General features: G+C 39.0%; 1 protein-coding gene and 1 long non-coding RNA gene across 4 annotated transcripts; one reads left to right on the forward strand and one right to left on the reverse strand.

Annotated features, from left to right (window-relative positions):
• The first annotated feature begins 351 nt into the window (after window positions 1-351).
• Window positions 352-14453, forward strand: LOC131245701 (uncharacterized). 3 transcript variants are annotated; one of them, XR_009170955.1, is made up of 5 exons: window positions 352-818; window positions 8127-10481; window positions 10601-10708; window positions 11595-11826; window positions 13375-14453. It is a non-coding gene; the product is annotated as an uncharacterized LOC131245701 (long non-coding RNA). The 3 variants fall into 3 exon arrangements; XR_009170953.1 differs by lacking the exon at window positions 13375-14453 and having other exon boundaries at window positions 11595-11933; XR_009170954.1 differs by lacking the exon at window positions 13375-14453 and having other exon boundaries at window positions 10601-10666; window positions 11595-11933.
• Window positions 14454-15117: 664 nt separating this feature from the next.
• Window positions 15118-17279, reverse strand: LOC131245700 (probable indole-3-pyruvate monooxygenase YUCCA5). Its single transcript, XM_058245322.1, has 3 exons — window positions 16614-17279; window positions 16098-16469; window positions 15118-15478 (listed from the first exon to the last, which is right to left on the reverse strand). Exons 1-3 carry the CDS (start codon window positions 17277-17279, stop codon window positions 15254-15256), a joined length of 1263 nt encoding a protein of 420 aa, XP_058101305.1. The 3' UTR covers window positions 15118-15253.
• Window positions 17280-20264: the final 2985 nt, after the last annotated feature.

Here is a 20264-nt window from a genome sequence, read left to right on the forward strand (position 1 = left end):
CACATAGCGACAATCTTTCCACTAGAGGAATTGAGGGCTCATGATGATATTTTAGTTATTTATTAAGTATTTTAATTTTTTAAATTAAATATAATAATTTTAATTTTATTTAATAAAAAATAATTTTTTATAATAAAAATATTTCCAAAGGAGAGATAGGGGCAAATGTATCAAATTAACATATTTAAGATGTTTGTTGATAAATAATTTATTTCACGTTCAATACTTAATTTTTAGACTTGGCTATAATTATCAAACAAGTTTTTTTTACTTCAAATTTTAGATTCTAAGCTTTAGATTTCAGATTCAGGCTTCTCTAGTTTCAGATTTCAGATTTAATAAACGGGCCTAAGTCGCCACTCAAGATCATCAGCATGTCTCTCCATCGGGTCCCACGATCCGATAATCGGAACCGTCCACGTTCTGTATGCTACCCAACATGGGCTAGGCTACTAAGGGGGGTCTGGATGAGTGGGCCCGCAGTATCTACAGGATCTACGGACCTGAAGATGGACGGTTTACGTCCAATGATCCGGCTAACTACTACTACGTGAACAGAGAAGATCTGATGACCTGCCACTCTATTCAACCCTTGCTACCAACTCCTCCATCTTCTGCAGCTCTTTGATGGACCACCAATCTCTCAGAACCGTCCATCAATCAAATACTCCAATCCTCTTTCTTTCTTTGATGAAGACCCTCTGCTCGCGACTGAGCTCCTCGTGGCCCACTCATTTTGCGGACCCAGCGGATTCCTGCCTCATCTTCGAATCGATCCACCGTTAGAACGTCTTCTTCCGGAACTCCCTGATCAGCCGGTACGCCAAAAATAGCATTTTCAGATAGCCCTTTTCTCAGATTAATCAGTCGTTCGTCGTCGGATTTCCTGATAATTACGCATCTGCCACTGTTTCTAGAATCTGTAACTTACTCGGGGAGTTGAATACAGGCAGAATGATTCAGCATAGGTTTTGTTCGGATATGATTTTCATGAATTCTTTTATGGCAAATTACTGGAAATTTGAGGATCTGTAAAACGCCTATATCTTGTTCGATAAAATGTGTAACAATCCTGTTATGTTACTGTTGATACTAGAAAGGGGCTATTGTAGATAGAATCAAGGACTGATATCTCATTAGAGGGAGAATTCAAACCATAAAGATGCTTACATGGGATATTTATCTCCATAGGACTGTTATCCCTATCTTAGTAACAACCCTTAACAATCCATAACAACCCAAGATTTCCCTAATCTCCTAAGCATCCTTTAGTAACCACCCAGATCTTACCTTGTTTAAAAGGCTCAATTCAAATTCAAAAGAAAACCAACTCTTCAAATTCAAAAGAAATCTAACTATTCAAATTCAAAAGAAATCTAACTATTCAAATTCAAAGGAAACTAACTCAAATTTAAAAGAAAATTAACTCTTCCTATCCACATGTGGGATTGTAATAAAATGCTTCACAGGAATGCTGCTTCCTAGAATGGTCAGTGAGAGAGAGGGAGGTCTGTGAGAGGGAAGGTTAGTTCCTGTGATGGTCCATGAGAGGGAGGGAGGGAGTGATATAATTTTCTTTTAAGAATGGATCGGATTCATACTCGGCTTCAGGTCTTTTGTGTGGGGGTTGTCTGATCAACATGTACTCCAGGAGAAAATGTTATTACGAGTCCACAGGTTTTTGATTGGGTGTATATGAATGTTGTTGCTTTGACTGCCATGGTCATTTTGGCTCAGATGGAGGTTCTGAATAAGCTCAGATGTTTTATTCCCTTTACAAACAATGGATTTGACAGATGGAATAGTGCCGAATATAGTCTCTCCTATGAGTGTTCTCCATTCCCGACCATACGATACCAAGGGAATGCTAATTCAGACTTTTTGTATGCTAGAAACAAGATGCCTATGTATGCTCATTTTGAAGGAGCTGATTATCAAGATGATAGAAGATCCATCATTAGGTCTTGTTTGTTTCCAAGAACTACCTTGGGCTAGTTTGTAAAGAGTGAAAATGCATATTTGGTGCTATTGCTGGGGTTTTCTATGTAAATACACCAAAGGTTTCGTGAAAGTATGGAAATAGCATCCCCTTTTAAATCTATATTTTTTCTACAGTTCCGACACCTTTTGAATTTTTCTTTGGATGAAAATGCCCTACATTGAGCCTTGTGCTTAAAAAGGCCCTTGTACCTTTTTTTTTTTTCAATGCTTGGACCTTTTTTTTAAATTTTTATCATTACTCTCCGGTTGACTCTGCTTTTACTATTGGACTCTGGCAATTATTTGTGCTTTCCGATTATTCTCCGGCAATCTTTTGTGCTTTCATACTCTCCACGACAAAAACTCCCACTTTAGAATATGGGTTCTAAGCTTGTTTGAAAGAAAATAAGAGGAAATGAGATAATTTTTTTAAAAAAAAAAAAAAAAATTTTAAATTTACTTTCAGAAGATGGGTTCTTCTTTCTTTAAAAAACTGTTTGCGAGCTGAACTTTTGGCCTACTTTCAGAAGATCATATGGTATCCAAATGGGATAATTCCAGTCCCTTTTGAAAGCTCGTCAAATTATCTTTCCAATGAGCCCAAGATCACCTCGATCTGACCTTTAACGAGGGAGTTATAATTGTTTTCATGGGATCACACGATGATAGAAACAGAGGCGAATGTCATTATGAACTTTGGGCCCAATTTTGAAAGGTTAAACGATGTCTAAATGAGATGATTCTAGTTCCATTTAAAAGCTCATCGTATAATCTTTCCAACAAGCCCAAGATCGCCCTAATCTAACCAATAACGAGGGAGTTATCACCTTTTTGTGGGAACGTGTGATGTTGGAAACTGGTCTGAATGATTCATAAACACCATCACGGACTTTCGGCCCACTTTTGAACAGTTAGATGGTGCCCAAATGAGATGATTCCAGTCCCATTTGAAAGGTCATCGAATTATCTTTCCAATGAGCCCAAGATCATCCCAATTTGACTTGTAACGAGGGAGTTATAACTATTTTCGTACGATGTTTGAATGTGAATGTGTACCGAGTGCAAACATGAGTGTACTTGCATTTGCTTTCGGTTCTAGCTTTGCGCGATCCCATGAAAACGGTTATAACTCCTTTGTTATGGGTCAGATCGGGGCAATCTTGGGCTCATTGGAAAAATAATTTGATGAACTTTTAATTGGAATTGGAATCATCTCAATTGGACACCATTTGACATTTCATGAACCGTTCGGTCTCGTTTCCAACATCGGGTGATCTCACGATAATGGTCATAACTGCCTTATTACAAGTTGGATTGGGGAGAACTTGGGCTTATTGGAAAGATAATTCGATGAGGCTTCAAATGGGACTGGAATCATGTCATTCAGACACCATTCGACTTTTCAAAACTAGGCCCAAAGTCCATGTTCTCGAACAATTCGCTTTTGCTCTTGGATTTGGGCCTAGTTCTGAAAGGTCAAATGATGTTCAGATGAGACGATTCTAGCCTCATTTGAAATCTCGTCGAATTATCTTTCCAATAAGTCTAAGATTGCTCTGATCTGACCTATAATGAGGGAGTTATGATCATTTACGTGGGATCGTGCGATGCTGGAATTGAGTGAGAGTGCAAGTGTGTACTGCAAGCGAATGCAACAATGTACCAAAAGAGAATGTGACGGTATACTGAAATGGAATGATATGATGTACCGAAAACGAACGCGACTGTGTATCTTAAGTGAATGTGATAGTGTACCGAAAGCAAACGTGACTGTTTGTGTTCACATTCGCGTTCGCATTTCTAGCATCACATGATCCGACCGAAAGGGTCACAACTCTCCTGTTATTGGTGGGACTAGTGCGATCTTGGTCTCATTGGAAAGATAATTTGACGTGATTTCAAATGGGATTGGAATCATCTCATTTAGACACCGTTTGACCTTTCAAAATTAGGCTCAAATTCGAAAGTGAACGTGAACAGTTTGCGAGCATGGACTTTGGACTGAATTTTAAAAGGTTAAACCGTGTCCAAATAAGGTGATTCCATTCCCATTTGAAAGTTTGTCAAATTATCATAGCCTGATCTGATCTATAATGAGGGAGTTATGACCGTTTTCATGGGATTGCGTGATATTGGAAATGTGATTGAACAATTTGCGAACACCATCATGTACTTTGGGTCTACTTTTGAAAGGTTAACAGTCCCTTTTGAAATGTCATCGAATTATCTTTCTAACGAGCTCAAGATCGCCCCGATTTGGCCTGTAACGAGGGAGCTATGACCATTTTCGTGAGATTGCACAAGTTTGGAATTGAAAGTGAATGCAAGTACACTCACGCGTGTACCGTACAGTCATGTTGGCGTTCGCATTTATTTCCATCATCGGGTGATGGCACTCCCTCATTACAGGTCAGATTGGGGTAATCTTGGGGTCGTTGGAAAGATAATTCGATGACCTTTCATATGGGAATGAAATCATCTCATTTGAACATCATCTGATTGTTCAAAAGTAGGCCCAATGTCCGTATGACATTCATGAACCGTTTAGACCCATTTTTAGCATCACGCAATCCCATGAAAATGCTAATAACTCTCTCGTTACTGGTCAAATTGGGACGATCTTGGGCTCGTTGGAAAGATGACTCGACGAGCTTTCAAAATGAACTAGAATCATCTCATTTGGACACCGTTCGGCCTTTCAAAACTGGGCCCAAAGTCCATGATGGCACTCGCTTTCTTTTCCAGCATTGTGTGATCCCACGAAAATAGTCATAACTCTCTTATTACAGGTTGGATTGGGGGTGATCTTGGGTTCATGAGCTTTGAAATGAGATTGGAATGATCTCATTTGGACATTGTTTGACCTTTCAAAACTAGGCCCAAAGTTCAGCATGCGAACAATTTTTTAAAGAATGAAGAAGAACCCATCTTCTAAAAGCGAAAATTTTGAAATATTTTTTTTCTTCATTTCATTTCCTCTTATTTTCTTCCCAAACAAGTTTAGAACCCATTTTTCTGAGGTGAGGGTTTCTGTCGGAGAGAGTAGTTGGAAAGCACGAAAGATTGCCAGACAGTAGTCGGAAAGCACGGAAGATTGCCGGAGTGCAGTGGTTAAAGAAGAGTTAGTTGTAGATTACTTGGAAAGCATGAAAGACCATTGGAGTGCAGTGGTAAAAGAAGAGTTAGCTGGAGAGTATTGGTAAAAGAAGGTCCAAGCACAGACAAAAAAGCTACAGGGGCCTTTTAAAACGCAAGGCTCGATGCTGCGCATTTTTGTCCAAAGAAAATTCAAAAAGGTGTTAGAGGTGTAGAAAAATAAAGATTTAAAAAGGGATGCTAGTTTCGTACTTTCACAAAACCTTGGGTGAATTTACATAGAAAACTCTTTATACAGTGCCAACTTGTACTTTTAAATAGACTTTTGTTTGGAAAGAGAGGAAACTTCACTCAAGCCTGATCCACGGAGAAAGTCCATCAAACCAGCTCAAAATGGCAAGTGAGCTTAATGCCACTTGCAGCAAAATTGAGGCCATTTTGGTCAATAGCCATTTTGCTTGGCGCAAATATAGAAACTAATGTGCACCCTTTACTTCCTGAAGCAATTAAAAACAGAATGTACTAGATTCAGGGCATAAGTATTGGGATATAGGCCTGAGGCAGATACTGCAGTTGAAATCATGTGGTTGGAATATATATTGGAGGATGTGCATGTTGATTACCAGAAATGCAATGCCATGTCACAACTGAAGTCCGATGCACACGTTAGAAAATCCAATATTTCAAGTAGAATTAAAAACATAAAATTGATTATCATGTCATCAGAGATGAAGTGCTCACCATAGAAATAGGCAAGATCATGATATCGAAAAAGACTGGTTGCTGATGTTATGATGAAGGGACTGAGTTGTGTGTATCATATGTACATCCCCAGCAAGCTTTCACTGCATAAGTGAGCAATGGTGAGAATAACCATATGAGAGGTGCTTTTGTAATTTTTCCTTTTATATATAAAAGGTTATTATTCTTTTTCAGTGATTCTGATCTTTGAGGGTATTTCTGCAATAGATACCCTAAAATTCATGTGTGCTCGTGCACACGTATCCAGTGATGAATTAGAAAGTTAGGTTCCCTTTTTTAGATATTCTCCCAACCATCTGAAGTGATAATTGAACTGTACATCACATTTTTGAACCTTTCTCTTTGCAAAATTCCCTGTTGCATACTACAGATCAAAATATAGTAAATGGTGCCAATTGGACTGCAGTAGCATTCTCATGGTTGCTCAGAGGCGTCCCCTAACTACTGCTCAACCTTTAAATCACACCGCGATCATTAGAGAAAAAAAAGAGACTGCTGTCAGACATACATTTATAACATATAAGATCTGAGGGCAGATCATCTTTAGCCAACTATGTACTTTTATTTTTTCGTCATTGTATTGTTAAAAAAAGTGGAGAGAGGACTGGATGAGTCCCTGGGGTCGTTTGGATGTGAAGAAAATTTCACTTAAGGAAACGGTTCATTAAGGAGTTTTTGTTTATCATGTTTTGGCATTATTATTGTCTTTACATGGATTGATGAAATTATGTTTTTGGTAGTGGGGAAGATATGCTAGAAACCTCCTCATGGGCATTCTCATGAAAGAGAGATTGAAGCAGTAAATTGCATCACCTGTGCCTCTATGGCAAACATGTGTGAGATCTGAGGCATCATTAGCCTGGGCCTATTGCGCTATGGCCTTGGCCCAAAGAATATTGGTGGCCCAGAAAATTAGCCCACTGACTTGGATGACTATCTCACCGTGGATGCACCATTGTGGGTGGGGGGTTTGAGGAGGTGGTGTGGAAAGTGTTGTGGCAACCAAGACTTAATCTAAACGACACCTCTGTTTCCCTGATTCTCTTTACACTCTACTTTCCAGAAGGAAGTGGTATTACAGGCAAATCTTAGATCTTGAGCAACAAGAACCTTATTTTGCAGAATTCCGGTGTACATACCCTTAGGGCCCGTTTGGCCGGGTGGATTGGAAGGGATTGAATGGTATTAGGGTGGATGGCATGGATTTCAAGGTAATGATGGTGTTGTCAGTGGATTGTCTTAAGATCCATGGGATTGCTATATCGGGTCTGTTTGGCACGCCCGGCCAATCCTGGGATTAAACCTTCCCATCCCTTCCAATCCCTCAAACCAAACACGTCCTGGGCAAATTTGAATGCATTATGGTGGATTGGATGGGATTTAAAAGTAATGATGGTGTTGTCAGTGGATTGTCTTAAGATCCATGGGATTGCTATATCCCAGGATCAGATCACCCAGTCTGTTTGGCACGCTCAGCCAATCCTGGGATTTAACTTTCAATCCCTTCCAATACCATCCAATCCCTTCCAATTCTCCTGGCCAAATGGGCCCTTAATTCCTTTGTCTCCTGTAGTAGACTATTTCTAGTTTTAACAACATTGATAAGGCTAATGGCCAAATTAATCTTTACCCTGTCACTGAAGTACACTTGAAATTGAGAAGCAGAACTTGGATTTCCTAGAAACTTGTGCTTCCATATTTTAAGCTACCTATTTGAATGCTTGTACAATTTCGGTGCAAAAGAGGCAATCATCATCTCATTTGGGGCGGCCTTCATCACATTTTAACATTGTGTCAGAACTTTAAATGTTTCATTTTCTGTTTAAGGTTCATAAATGTTGCTATCTATTTATCACTGAGGACTTGCCTACTTCGATTGAATGAATCAACCTCTGAAGATCCCATGACAAATCCTGGCAAGAAGTAGAGGTTCCCATCTAGAAGTGAAAAATCTGAGTTTGTGGTTATGCACACTCAACAATGGAAGTGTGTTTTTGCTCAACAAATCTGTGATGTTAAGATTACTTAGAAGGGCTTTGAAATCTCTGAAAAACAATTAAGGTCATTTAGAAAGCCCAATGAAACTATAACCAGTTGCAAAGCTCCTTGACAATCACGACTCCTTTGTGCATATTTTCATCCTTATTCACTATAAGATATCTTGAGCTGCCAAGGAATTAGACGATAATCGACCTATGGAATCGTATTTCCTTTTCATTTTGCCCACTTATAAGGTTTCTAAATGCAGAATATGTGTTGGATTTTAATTATCTAATACATATATGCAGGTAGACCGTGGAGTTGTACCAGGTCCAAAGCATTTCTGATCAACTGCGGTGTCCTGACCGAATGTAGAGTGGCACCAAAACTGTTGCTAAGGATTCAATCTGTGTCAAAAAATATTTGTACACTGCACTTAGTTAGAAACAATTAATTCACCTCTAACACATATTCTTATTGTTTCTTAGTTTGAAATAATGGAACAGTCCAAATGAAGTTCTTAAAATACTATGGAGTAAAATAAAAGGGTGAAATGAGATTAATTTATCATTGACTCGAGATGATTTCTTTCTTTCTTTTATTATTATTATTATTATTATTATTATTATTTTCTTTTCTTTTTCTTTTTTACCCTTACATTTGAGATGTATGAACGCTGCCAAAGGAATTGTGGGAAGCTTCTTAGATTAACCATTTCACTGCAAAGACATAGGCCTAAATATCTAGGGTCCCCATTTCTTTGAAAATATTGCTTTTTTTAATTTTGTTAGCTTGTTAGTACACCCCACTGTCAGTTCACACATCACTGTTAGCCACCCCCACTAGGGAATCGATACCAAGACCTCGATGTTGAAATGAGGTATCTTCCACTCAGTCTACCACTTGAGCTATGGATCAGGGTGTAAATATTGCTTTATTTGAGCAAGCTTGCAATCTAGGAATGAGTTATGCTGACCATGAACACCAATTAATGAACAGTGACAAGTAGCTGAAACCAAACTGTGGCAACTTCCCTTACTCTCTAGCCCATGAGGAGATCACATGGACTGACTAGATCCTCCACCCATAGACAAGGTCACCAACAACGGACTTCCCTACAAATATCCCTCTCCATTACAGTTTGGGACCATTTCAATTGCAACAAGGACCCCAAGTGGACCACCATCCTCTTACTCTTCAAACAAGTATTTCTTTCGAGATTTGAACTTCAAATCTCTCCTTAGTCGGCCAAATCCACCTACCTGAGTATGGCGGTAATCCACGTCAAAATGTGACACTGACCTCATCAATGCAAGATTCTACTTGGTGCATATCTCTAACTGCTGAACTTTGCTCTCATCAATCTTAGTATCAGAAGACTTAGTCGTTGGGGTTAGGCTTCATCTGACACGGTCAGGGTGGTCCTCCTCCACCAATTCCCTATTGACTATCCACAAATTCTAAGCCTGTAGGAGAGGTCCCCTCATCATGTCACGCTCTAACCACTTAATCCCCCCTTGCTTCTATGGCGTTGGGGATCCTATAAAACACATGCCGGTCACATGCACCAACTTCCACCTGGCAATGGTGGGCCTCCTCTCCGAACGGAAGCCTGGAGGAAGGATGCAATTGTTTTCATAGCAGTTGCAATCATATATCGATGATGGCTAAATTTGGCATTACTCAGCAGCTCAGATGATGTGACCTACACTGATTGGTGGTCACTTTCGTCATATGTGGACCGCTACAGAGTGCAAACTTAACTGGTTTGCTCTTGGTCAGTCCTACTTGGTTAAATTTATTACTATCATGCCCATGCCAGAGTTATATGGTCTACCTTGGGGTTTTGAATGAGTAAGCCACTCATAAATGTGAACCCAGTAGCCTTAGCCTTAGCCTTCATACCCTTTGTCTGTATTAGACCTCATTAACTTCTGTTCAAACTACTTCCCACATCAGGCTTATTTCACCTTTCATTTTGTAATATATAATGATGACTAAAGTCTAAAATAACCTGTTGAGGACCACCAGTACAGATAAGCTTTTTATTCTTGTGGCCATAGTCTTGGATTGAGATCTCTAGTTGAAAATCTGCCATTATTTTGACTGAGACATTTGGTTTGATGGCGCTGTGGGTCTTCGTGAAGCTCAAAGGATTTGCCGACAGAAAATTGTACGGGCCATTACTTTAAACTACTATTACAAATCTAAAATGACCTAAGGGTAACGTGGCATGGGAAGTGCTCTCTTAGTTCTCTTCCTGTACTTATCCCACTTGGGATTTGGGGTGGAAGAAGCGAGAAAACAGATCCTGCTTGATGCGGTTCCCATTTTCTGTCCTGCCCCAAACACAAAGCAGATGGGCTGTGCTCATCCTGATTTGAAAGGGTTTCCAGACAAGCCCTAAATGATTTGCAATCTAATCCAATTAATCAACTCATACCCAATCGTGTGTTTCCATGTTTATTTAGGTTTCATACTATGTTAGGTACTGATTGATGATCTTAACATACATCTGCAATGGCTACTACTGAAAATAGCAATTCAGATCCTACTCTTCCCGCAGATGCCTATTTGCCCGTGTGTGATCTGGGCATTTCATCATGCTGGATCCATCGTCTTACGTGCCATGACCCAAAAAATCAGGCCAGTTCGATCGTCAGGTGAGCCCTTTGAATGGGCACTGCTCGTCAAATTTTTTTACTATACATTTTTCTCTTAAATTGATATCCTACCTAATGACTGGACGCACCTAATTTTGTTTCCTTTGATACAAATGCAGTGGGGTCCACCTGATGAACAAACCAGATCTCTTGTACACATGCCTGCATAGGAGATTAGCATTTTGGTGACTACTCCAGCATTTCTCATCCTAATATGGGCATTATTGGTAGTGTATTTTTCAACTAAGCTAAATCACTCGGCACATCTGTCATTTTGTTACACGGTGAGTTCATATCAGTCGATTTAACCAGTAAATACAGTGTCCTGCTCATCGTCCACCAACATACAGTTTGCTGACACACAAGATTAGGGAATATGCAGCCTATGGTTCGATGATCCAAATCATTAATCTGATTGTGCCCACTGTTGATGGGGGATGCTGAAAATCTCCTAGATTGAAACATCCTAACTTCAGCACTCAAGACTTCTTTCTGTTGAATGTGGACCAAGGGTGTATTCGTTCTCTCAGCCATCTATCTCATATCCACCAGATAAGGGATTGGAAATGTCCATTCTGGGAGACTTCTGGTGCATCCGTCATCCAAGAAGCAGCCCACCAGCTCAATGGTTTAGATCATCGCACAATAGCACCTTCTGTTTCTTTTGTTTCCAAATCTTACATACTTTTGTGTTCAAGCACAAAAAATATATTTTAGTGACCAAAATACCCTTTACAGGTTCCTTTTTAAGGACATTGCTAATCACAGCCATACATTTAAAGCATACAGAATGGATGGCAAGTGTAAAAGTCATCTCACTGTCCATTTAGGCCCTCAAATAATTGGGATAAACCCATCAAGTTAATATTGGGGCCATGGGAATTCCACAATGAACCCCTCCTATCCAATGGTCCACCATTCTAATAGGCAGGTCCGGTTGGGCCCCACACAGGAATTTGCACTGTAATAAGTTACGAGGAATCCGTGCTGGATCATAGTTCTTTATATTATTACAACACTAAATTCCAAATTAATAATTTAGAAATAGTTTGGAAATATTGGAAGTAAATATGTTTAGTTACTAATTATGAATTCCACATTGGATGAAAACAGGTATTGGACTCTATCAAGCTGTGGTCTGTGGTGCAGTGGCCGTTGAACAGGACCACTGCTTTTCATCATCCATCCTCAAAAAAGATAAAAAAAGAGAATGTTATTATTATGTATCAGAAGCTGGCTCTACTTGGGCAGGCTGGAACAGGAAAAAAGGGTGTTCTTAGCTCCCACATATGCCACATGGCAGTGGAGTGGTAGATCCAGACTGTCCATCAAATGGGTCTTGCCTGTAAGTAGCCTGAGGTTGAAAACTACACTCAGCTGATTTTCCTAGCCACAAGTTTTTCCTGTTGAATCTTGACCATCAGCCATTTACCTTTTTACCGTTTGTTTGAAGGTCACTCTTGTGGTTAGAATAGTCTTTTCACGGTTCACCCACTGTTCACCAACTGTTCACCCACTGTTCACTTACTGTTCACTCACGTGGAGAGAGAGAGAGAGAGAGAGAGAGGAATATATGCACAATATACTTGGATTTTCAGTTTGTACATGTGGGGTCTACCTCTCAGTGATCCAGGGAGAGTGATGCACAGTTACTTGGTTTCAGTTGTACAAGTGGGGATGTCTCCACAATATACATGGGTTTCCAGCCCATGTTTCAGTGATCCAGGTCACTGGTCTGATGGGCCCACCGTGGATGGACCATCCCCAAAAAATCTCCTTTATGGTACACTACTATTATTTTAATTTATAGTATGCAAATATACACATGCCACAACGGTTTACATTCGACTGAGAGAAGCCCCAAGATGGGTGGCTACGGTCTTCCAATCTAAGATATCTCAAGGAAATGGTTCATCCAGATTGGAAACCAATAGATTAGTGGTCTGGATCAATGAAGCACGTCCTCCCTCTTCTACAATCTAAAAACCCAAGTATACTGTACATATCTCTCCTGCCTGTATTTAGAGGTGCGAGTGTTTTGTTCTCTAGAGTCTGGACTCTGGATGCAACAGTCTTCATGCACGAGCTATGTTTCCTTTTCTTCAACTATCGCATTGCTCTTCATTGATCTTGCTCCCCTCTCCCGCCCAAAAAGAAAAAGTACCATCCACACAAAAATGCATTTATTCACACGTATTACACAGATGCGAGCATGTAGGAAACCAACCGTTAATGTATACATATGTTTGCATTGGTTGTTGATATATAAAGACAAGGTATGGGCACTTGCGGTGAAAGGAGGAAGATGGTGGCCCATCCCCCATGTGGGTTTTCTTTCTTTTCTGTTTTTTCCTCATGTTGGTGTAGTGATGACTTCTGAGAACCATAGGAGGGAGGAGGGATTCTAGGCAGCCATGAGTCTACAGCTCCATGGAGGAAAAAGGCATTTTCATGATCAAAAGAGAAAAGAAATACAAGTACGCATGCACATTGCAGAGTTCATACACTGAGATCTCTTGTAATAAGTTGGGAGGGAAACCTTGCAGCCTTTATCCCCACTTGGGCTGAAAACTGACTTACATCAAAGATTTGAGAGATCCTCTCCATAGCACTTTGGCCCATGCATCAAGTAATTATAGAAAAAAAACGAGGAAATACATGGAATGCTACCTGTGTCTTTCTGCAGTATACATTGGTTCTTAATTCTGATAAATGTGGCCTATAGTTTGGTAATCCAGACCATTGGTCTCTTGCATCTTACTGTGGATGGGCCATGAACCAAAAATTTCCTAGATTGGAAGATCCAAGCTGCCCATCTTGGGACCTTTTTTTTTTCAGTAGAATTTGGACCATTGCTTTGTTTCTGTTCTTATTGATTGTTTGTATGCCACAGTTTGGAAGCTTACAGTCTTCCCATTGAAAAGATTGCTGGGGCATGGTCCACCCATGGTGGGCCCCATCTGCGAAACTGCAAATCTGGGTATCCTGTGCAAAGACGCAGGTAGTCTGAATAAGATTCCTCAGGACAAATGGAGGGTTTTTAAAAGGAGAAACAATAAGTAACTTTATAGGCTATGCTGTATACTAGTTGTGCAGACACCTCTGGTACACCTGCGAGCATGCACCTCAGTCCAACCCAAATAAATCAGGGGCCTGCCTTTCGGTGAAGCATATCCTATAAATCACAGTCATCCCAAGATCCTGACTTTCCAATCAATAGATGTTGTCCTGTTTAATTTGGACTACTTTTTTGTTTTTGTTTTTTTACACATGCACCCTCACACCCACACACCACAAGGGTACTCAAACCCATGACCTCAGTGTTGAAACCTACAGGGTCTACCACTGAGCCATGAGTAGGGACCTAATAATTTGGACTACTTATCTTCTAATTCATCCATTTGATCCGATCAGTTTGATGGTTACGATCATTTGGTCGATGTGAATTTTCAGTCATGCCCCATTCGATTCGGTACCACATTCTACGGTTTGGATTGATTAATGTGAGTGTGGGCATGCATGTGACCCACTAGAGTCTCAGGTGATCATATTCCTATTTGAAAAGGCCCTTCCAATGCAAAACTCATTCCTTTGGTCTTCTTTCTGTTGTTCTTGTTCTGAGTCATGTATTTATCAGACAATGTAATGTTATTGGAGTTAGAGATTAGAAAATTTTGAAGAAAATAAGATAGAATGTTTGTTCGGGTCCAAGTTGAAATTGCATGGATGGGTGGTGTGAGTTCTGATTTGGGTTTCTTTCCTAAGAAATGAATTTGTATGGAGGAGATTGAGTTTGAGGAAGGGAAGTGATATGTAGGCCCCATGTTTTTGACACACACACACGCCATTGTTATTGCCTGCTTTTGCGAAGAAAAGATGAGCAAGATTTGAAGGACCAATGAGAAGGGGTGTATACAACCAGTACTTGGGGTGAAAATATCATTTATTTTGTGAATTTTCCAGCACTTTCTGAAATTGATTTCTATTGCAATTGTTGGATTATTTTTGAAATTCAAGAAAAATGGATGCATTGATCTAAGTCGTTTCCAAGGGGTACATGTCACTGGGATGGTAGTGGGGCTCTCAATCTGCAACAAACAACTACTCTAAAGCAATGGAACAGTAAAAGGCAGAACTTTCTTTCTTTTCAAAGAAATAATTCATGATAGTTGCTGTAAACTCCTCTCATGTAATGCCATAAATTTCTTTACCTGCAATTTCAGAGATGATTGATGGAAGTTGCAGTGGACCAATGTATCTGCGGCATAGATTTAACTACTTTTGTGCTGTAAAATAATCAGGAGGACCATCCTACATTTCTCAGCTATTTTAAAGGGTAGAAAAATAGAATTTCGTAGGCATACAAGCCATCAATTGTTTCATTACAAGGGTGGTCCAACTGATTTCCACACAAGATGATCTTTATGGTGGGGTCCACTTACACACAGTTGGATGCCAGATGCATCAGACACATTTGCATGACCCATCGCATGGCGGGTGGCCCATTTTTGTAATAAAGGCAACGCAATAACAATATAATCGTACGCTTTTCTTTGATTTAATCATTGATTTATTGTACAAAATACAAAATTTCATAACCTAAGAAAATTTTAAGTATATACACTCATTCCTCGCAAAAATTGGGCTCTTGAAGAGGGTCTGGTTTATGTGCCTTTTCTTTTCTTCTATTGTTACATATTATTGTACACTCAGTCATTACCATTGATGATGGCCTAAACAGGAATGAAAAACATGCTGAAGAAGACTTCCAATCAGAACTGTGAAATACATCTCCTATGGCAGGCAATGAACTGCTTTGTCTGCTTTGTTTCCTCTTTCCAAACTCTTCCAATGTCTTCTGCTATTCTCACAGCATCTACTGATGCACCAGACAACCCTCTCCTTGTGAACCCAACTGCATAAAGCCCTGCATTCCCTTTCCACCCATTTGGGAAGGGTTGCTTTGGAAATCCATTCCTTGAGAAGAAATCACTCTCCTGCAGAATCAAACCCAACTAATGTCAGCCAACTCATTTCTATTTTCTATGTATTTTGAAGGAATTAAATAATAACAAAAAACCAGAAAAAAAAACTAATTTTTGGATGTGTGTACCATCAAATAAAAATAAAATCAGACCCCACCAATCAAAACCCAATTGGGTTTGATCTTCTGAAATATTTGATGGCTTTACTGATGAAAACCCAATTAGAAAAAGGTGTCAAGTGGTGTGGAAACATATCACCTTTTAATTTTCTTTTGATGAGAAACCATGTGAGAAAAGGAAATACTATGTTCTTTTAAAGATCCCCCACTAGCTTTCAGTCAAATCGACTTCTATAACTGTCTTCAATTTTTCACATTTTCTTTCTTATACCAAACCAAATCAACAAAAGGCAGGTAAAAAAGAGGGAATGGAACCAGTCCATTATTTTATACATATAAAAAGAAGAAACCCAACTTCCATAACTGACATTTCAAGATTCTCCCACTAGAAAACATGATAACAAAATTTCAAGAAAAAAGAGAAAAAACAGAATCTAGCTCAGCATTTTCTGAAAGGTCTAAACTAACTTCACTGTCCCCCATTTAGAGAGAGAATAGAAAAAGAATCTCACCTGTAGCCAAGAAGGAACGTTGCTGCGATACCCAGTTGCAAAAATCACTGAATCCACCTCAAGATTCTGCCCACTAACAAGCTCAACTTTCCCTGTTGAAAACCTCTTGATTCCAGGAACTACCTTGATTTTACCTGATTTGATCTTGCCCAATGCACCGACGTCCAAAACAGGGGTCTTCCCTTGGGTGTTCTTGAGCTGCATAGGTCCCATTGAAGGTCTTTTTAATCCATACTTCTCAGTGTTTCCAAGTACCAACCATGCCAAAACCAAAAGCAGCTTGTCCACCAGCCAAAGAGGTAACCATTTCATCAGAGAAACAGCCACCTCAAATGTCGATTTCCCCATAACTTCCCTTGGCAAGACATGAACCTGTTGTTTGAATCGCCACACCATTAGTATAAAAAGAACTTGATAAAAAATCCAAAAGAAAAAGAACAGAGAATATGTTTTTTTTTTTCATTGAGTTTATGTGAATTGAAGCTGAGACATGTAGGAAGATGGGCAACCACTTACCGAGCTTCGAATCACCATCGACGGGAAGGCATTGTAGTTGCAAAGGTCTAAAGAGACTTCCATGCCCGAATTCCCGCAGCCCACGACTAGTACTTGCTCCCCCTTGAAGTTCTCCCCAGACTTGTAGTCACAGACATGCATCACTCTACCACCGAACTCACTCAACCCTTCAATCTCAGGCACCGCTCGCACTGCGTTCTCTCCAGTGGCCACCACCAGCCACCGGCAAATGTACTCGACCTCAGCACCCCGAGCACCCGCTCTCATGCAGAAGCTCTTCACACGCCACAATCCGCATGTTTCGTCATACTTAGCGGACTGGACGCACTCATTGAATCGGGGGTTGATCTCAAAGTGTCGTGCATACGACTCTAAGTAGTCTATGAATTGCTTCTTGTTGGGGTACTTTGGGAAGTCCTCAGGGAATGGAAGCTTTGGAAGCTGGCAGAATTGCTTGGGGAGGTGGAGCTTCAAGCGATTGTAGCTGCGCTTCTGCCAAAGTGAGGCAATGCAGTCCTCTTTCTCAAGGATAATGAACGGGACGCCATGTTCTTTAAGGCAAGCGCCGACAGCTAAGCCGGATGGGCCTGCACCTACAATTATTGGGCCGTTCACCCACACACAACGACGCGTTAAGAAGTCTTCGTGGTTGGATGCACTAAACATATTGGAAGATTAGTAACAAGAATTTAAGCTGGTGTAATGGATGAAAATGTTCAGAGAAAATGAGTAGAAAAAGATATGTGGTATTAGAGAGTGAAGAGGAGACTCTTGAGGAGTCTGGGTGTTTGGAGAAGATGATTAAAGCTTCAAAAAACTTATGGGTTGTGATTGTTACTGTAGGAAGTTGTAGTGGAAGATTGTATTGGAGGTGTTCATGTGGGAATTGAAGGATTTTGAATGAGAAGAGCTGTGGGAAGTACAAGAGGATTGGAGGGTGGGAGTTGTAAGTTTAGGAAGGTTGGAGAGGGTTTAAATAGAAGAGAGATGCATGTGATGAAAGTGTTTCTAGTCAAATGATAAAGACTGGCTTTATTGGATGCATAAGAGATTTTGGGATTTTGTAAAAAATTCTTTTGAATTATTTGGATGATGTAAATCACAGTCTGTTGCATCTAACACCCACATATTGCTATTACTTTTCTATAGAGCCTAGAAAGTAGAAACTATGGGGAGAAACCTATGCACTCAAATATTTTGGTTTTAGGTTTTTACAAGAGAGACCCATGATTTAATGATCTGAACCGTTGATCTTATTGCTCCTATCATGGATTAGATATGAAGGAAAAATCTCCAAAGAAAGTTCCTAAAGTTAGTTGGTTAAGAAAGAAAATACCGTGACCGTTCATGTTCGACCAAAAAATGGGGCCAAGCAACCTATTGCAGGATCTTCTATGTTTGGAATTTTTGGTGCATGGACTGCTCAATGTGAGGCCCCATCATGTAATGGGTTGGATCACTGAAGTATGGGCCCACCTGTAAGGTTTTCAGAGCATTGTATGCTTCTCTGATATTCAGAGATGTGTTTTGATGCAAATTTCCAATTAGTAATCTTTCCAAAATTATCTTTTTAAAGGGAATGCAGAGCTTTTAAATGACACTTGGGATGACCAATCATTGATCCGGACCGTCCATTCACTAGTGCCGCTAGGGGCAAGTATGGTGGAAAAAATCATAACGTTTCATATGATTGTAACCCTTTGAATGTGGCCATCTTGTCACAACCATTTGTTTTTAACAGGCTATAGATCTGATGGTTAGCATCATCCAATCCAACTGCTTCTTTGGAATTATAAGCAATCCATAGTGGGGCATACCAATAAATGTTTCTAGTTGATGGTTGGACCTATATTGTTTCTCCCGTACTCCATCTTGACGGTTTAATCTCCATGCTATTGTGGTAAGATGGTTAGGATTATTTGATCTGCATGATTTTGCACCATTAACATGCCCTTTGTAGTAAAGATTAGCCTGGATGATTGATTGTAAGTATCATTTAAAAGCTTTGGGGATATTTCACATGTCTAAAATGCAAGAACCTTATCATTTCACATTTTAAAAGTGCTTAAATTAATCTAAAATTCATTTTTCTTCTATCATCATTTATTGGAAGCCAATCGCCAAAGTTTTCCAATTACATTGGTGAATGGCTAGAAATGGGTAATGATTATTTACTCCAATAAGTATGTGGTGACATCACCTTTATTTAATTGCAATCATGCGTTTACTATCATTGTTTGTTTCAATTAATATTTACTATGAGAATGTTAGTTTTATAATATAAAAATATAATGATTACAAGTTTCTTATTTTCTGTACCAATGTATTTGACTTTTGATCTACAAAGTATAAATTTTTTTTAAAACAAACATCATGAAATAATAATAATAATGATTCATTTACTTTGCATTATTGTTACAATTGGAAAACTAGGCATGCCCTGGACGGAAGCTAAGTATGGTTCTTTGTGATGTACATATGACCAATGTTTTAAATATCGATAATATCGGCCAATATATCTCATTATATATCTCGTATCCCACTCGTGAGATACAAAATACACCAGTAATGCTGATATATCACATATGTTCAATCTGGTGAGTATTTTAATTTTTAATTTTTTTAATTGTTGAAATTATATTAAATCAATGTCAAATGATTATAAATCCATTAATTCTTCATGTTTTGTATTAAAAATTATAGAGTTGGAGCTTTTATTTCGATATCAATTGGTTATTTATGCTTTTCATATTTTTTTTTTTCAAAAATTTCCTTCAACCAACTATTAATGAAGACTAATTTCAAAACATTTGTTTTATTGTTTTGTTAAGTCTTTGTAAAGTTTTTAAAAATAAAAATTATTTATAATTTAATTAAAAAAATATATTTTTTAAATTTCTTTCTACCAACTGTTAATTGAAATTAATTTCAAAATATTTAGGAGTGTTTGATGAGATGATCATCACATACACTCTAAATAATATGCATTCAATTTGAATATAGTTGTATTAGTTTAATCAGACCATGTATATCTTAGGATCATATACAAAAGAAATCTATCAAGTACACTTCTTTTTCAAGATATTATAATTTTAAAGTGTGGATTAAAGTATTTTTTAAACAACTCTTAAATTACTCGATACAACCGATATATCATGTGCAATAACTAATACTGTGTCCCAAGGATATGATCTATAACGCGATACCGATATTTTTCACCAATTCATGTTAGGACATGATTCTAAAGAATGAGGTGGATCTAAAACTAAAGTGGGGATTGAAAGCCTTGAAGCCTTAGAGGACCACACGAGTTTTTAATGAGGTTAATGTTTTAGTTTTCAATTTATTCGAATATAAATAACATTACGAATGGTTGGGATGGCATGTAAACGGCAAGCATTATTGTACTTTCTCATCTCTCTCCGTCTCTCAGTATCTTTCTTTCTTTGGCTATTTTTTTATGAAATGTTTTTTATTCTAAAAATGAGTTATACATGCAATATGAGGTCCACCTCATGGGAAGGTTGAGCTATGTGGGCCCCACCATGATTCATGTCGGGCATCCACCCCATCAATCAGGGCCTCCTTTCCATGGTAGTTCATGGACCTAAAAATCAGTCCAATCCATAACTTAAGTTGGCCACACTATAT

The sequence above is a fragment of the Magnolia sinica genome, chromosome 5, assembly GCF_029962835.1.
Source record: "Magnolia sinica isolate HGM2019 chromosome 5, MsV1, whole genome shotgun sequence".
Lineage (NCBI taxonomy): Eukaryota > Viridiplantae > Streptophyta > Magnoliopsida > Magnoliales > Magnoliaceae > Magnolia > Magnolia sinica.

What these genes read in the sequence shown, in the direction of transcription:
- LOC131245700 (XM_058245322.1), bottom strand. Translation starts at nt 17,279, where the DNA reads ATGTTTAGTGCATCCAACCACGAAGACTTCTTAACGCGTCGTTGTGTG. An exon ending in CGATGGTGATTCGAAGCTCG is followed by an intron (nt 16,470 to 16,613) that starts GTAAGTGGTTGC and finishes TTCAAACAACAG; the next exon opens with GTTCATGTCTTGCCAAGGGA. An exon ending in ACGTTCCTTCTTGGCTACAG is followed by an intron (nt 15,479 to 16,097) that starts GTGAGATTCTTT and finishes TTGATTCTGCAG; the next exon opens with GAGAGTGATTTCTTCTCAAG.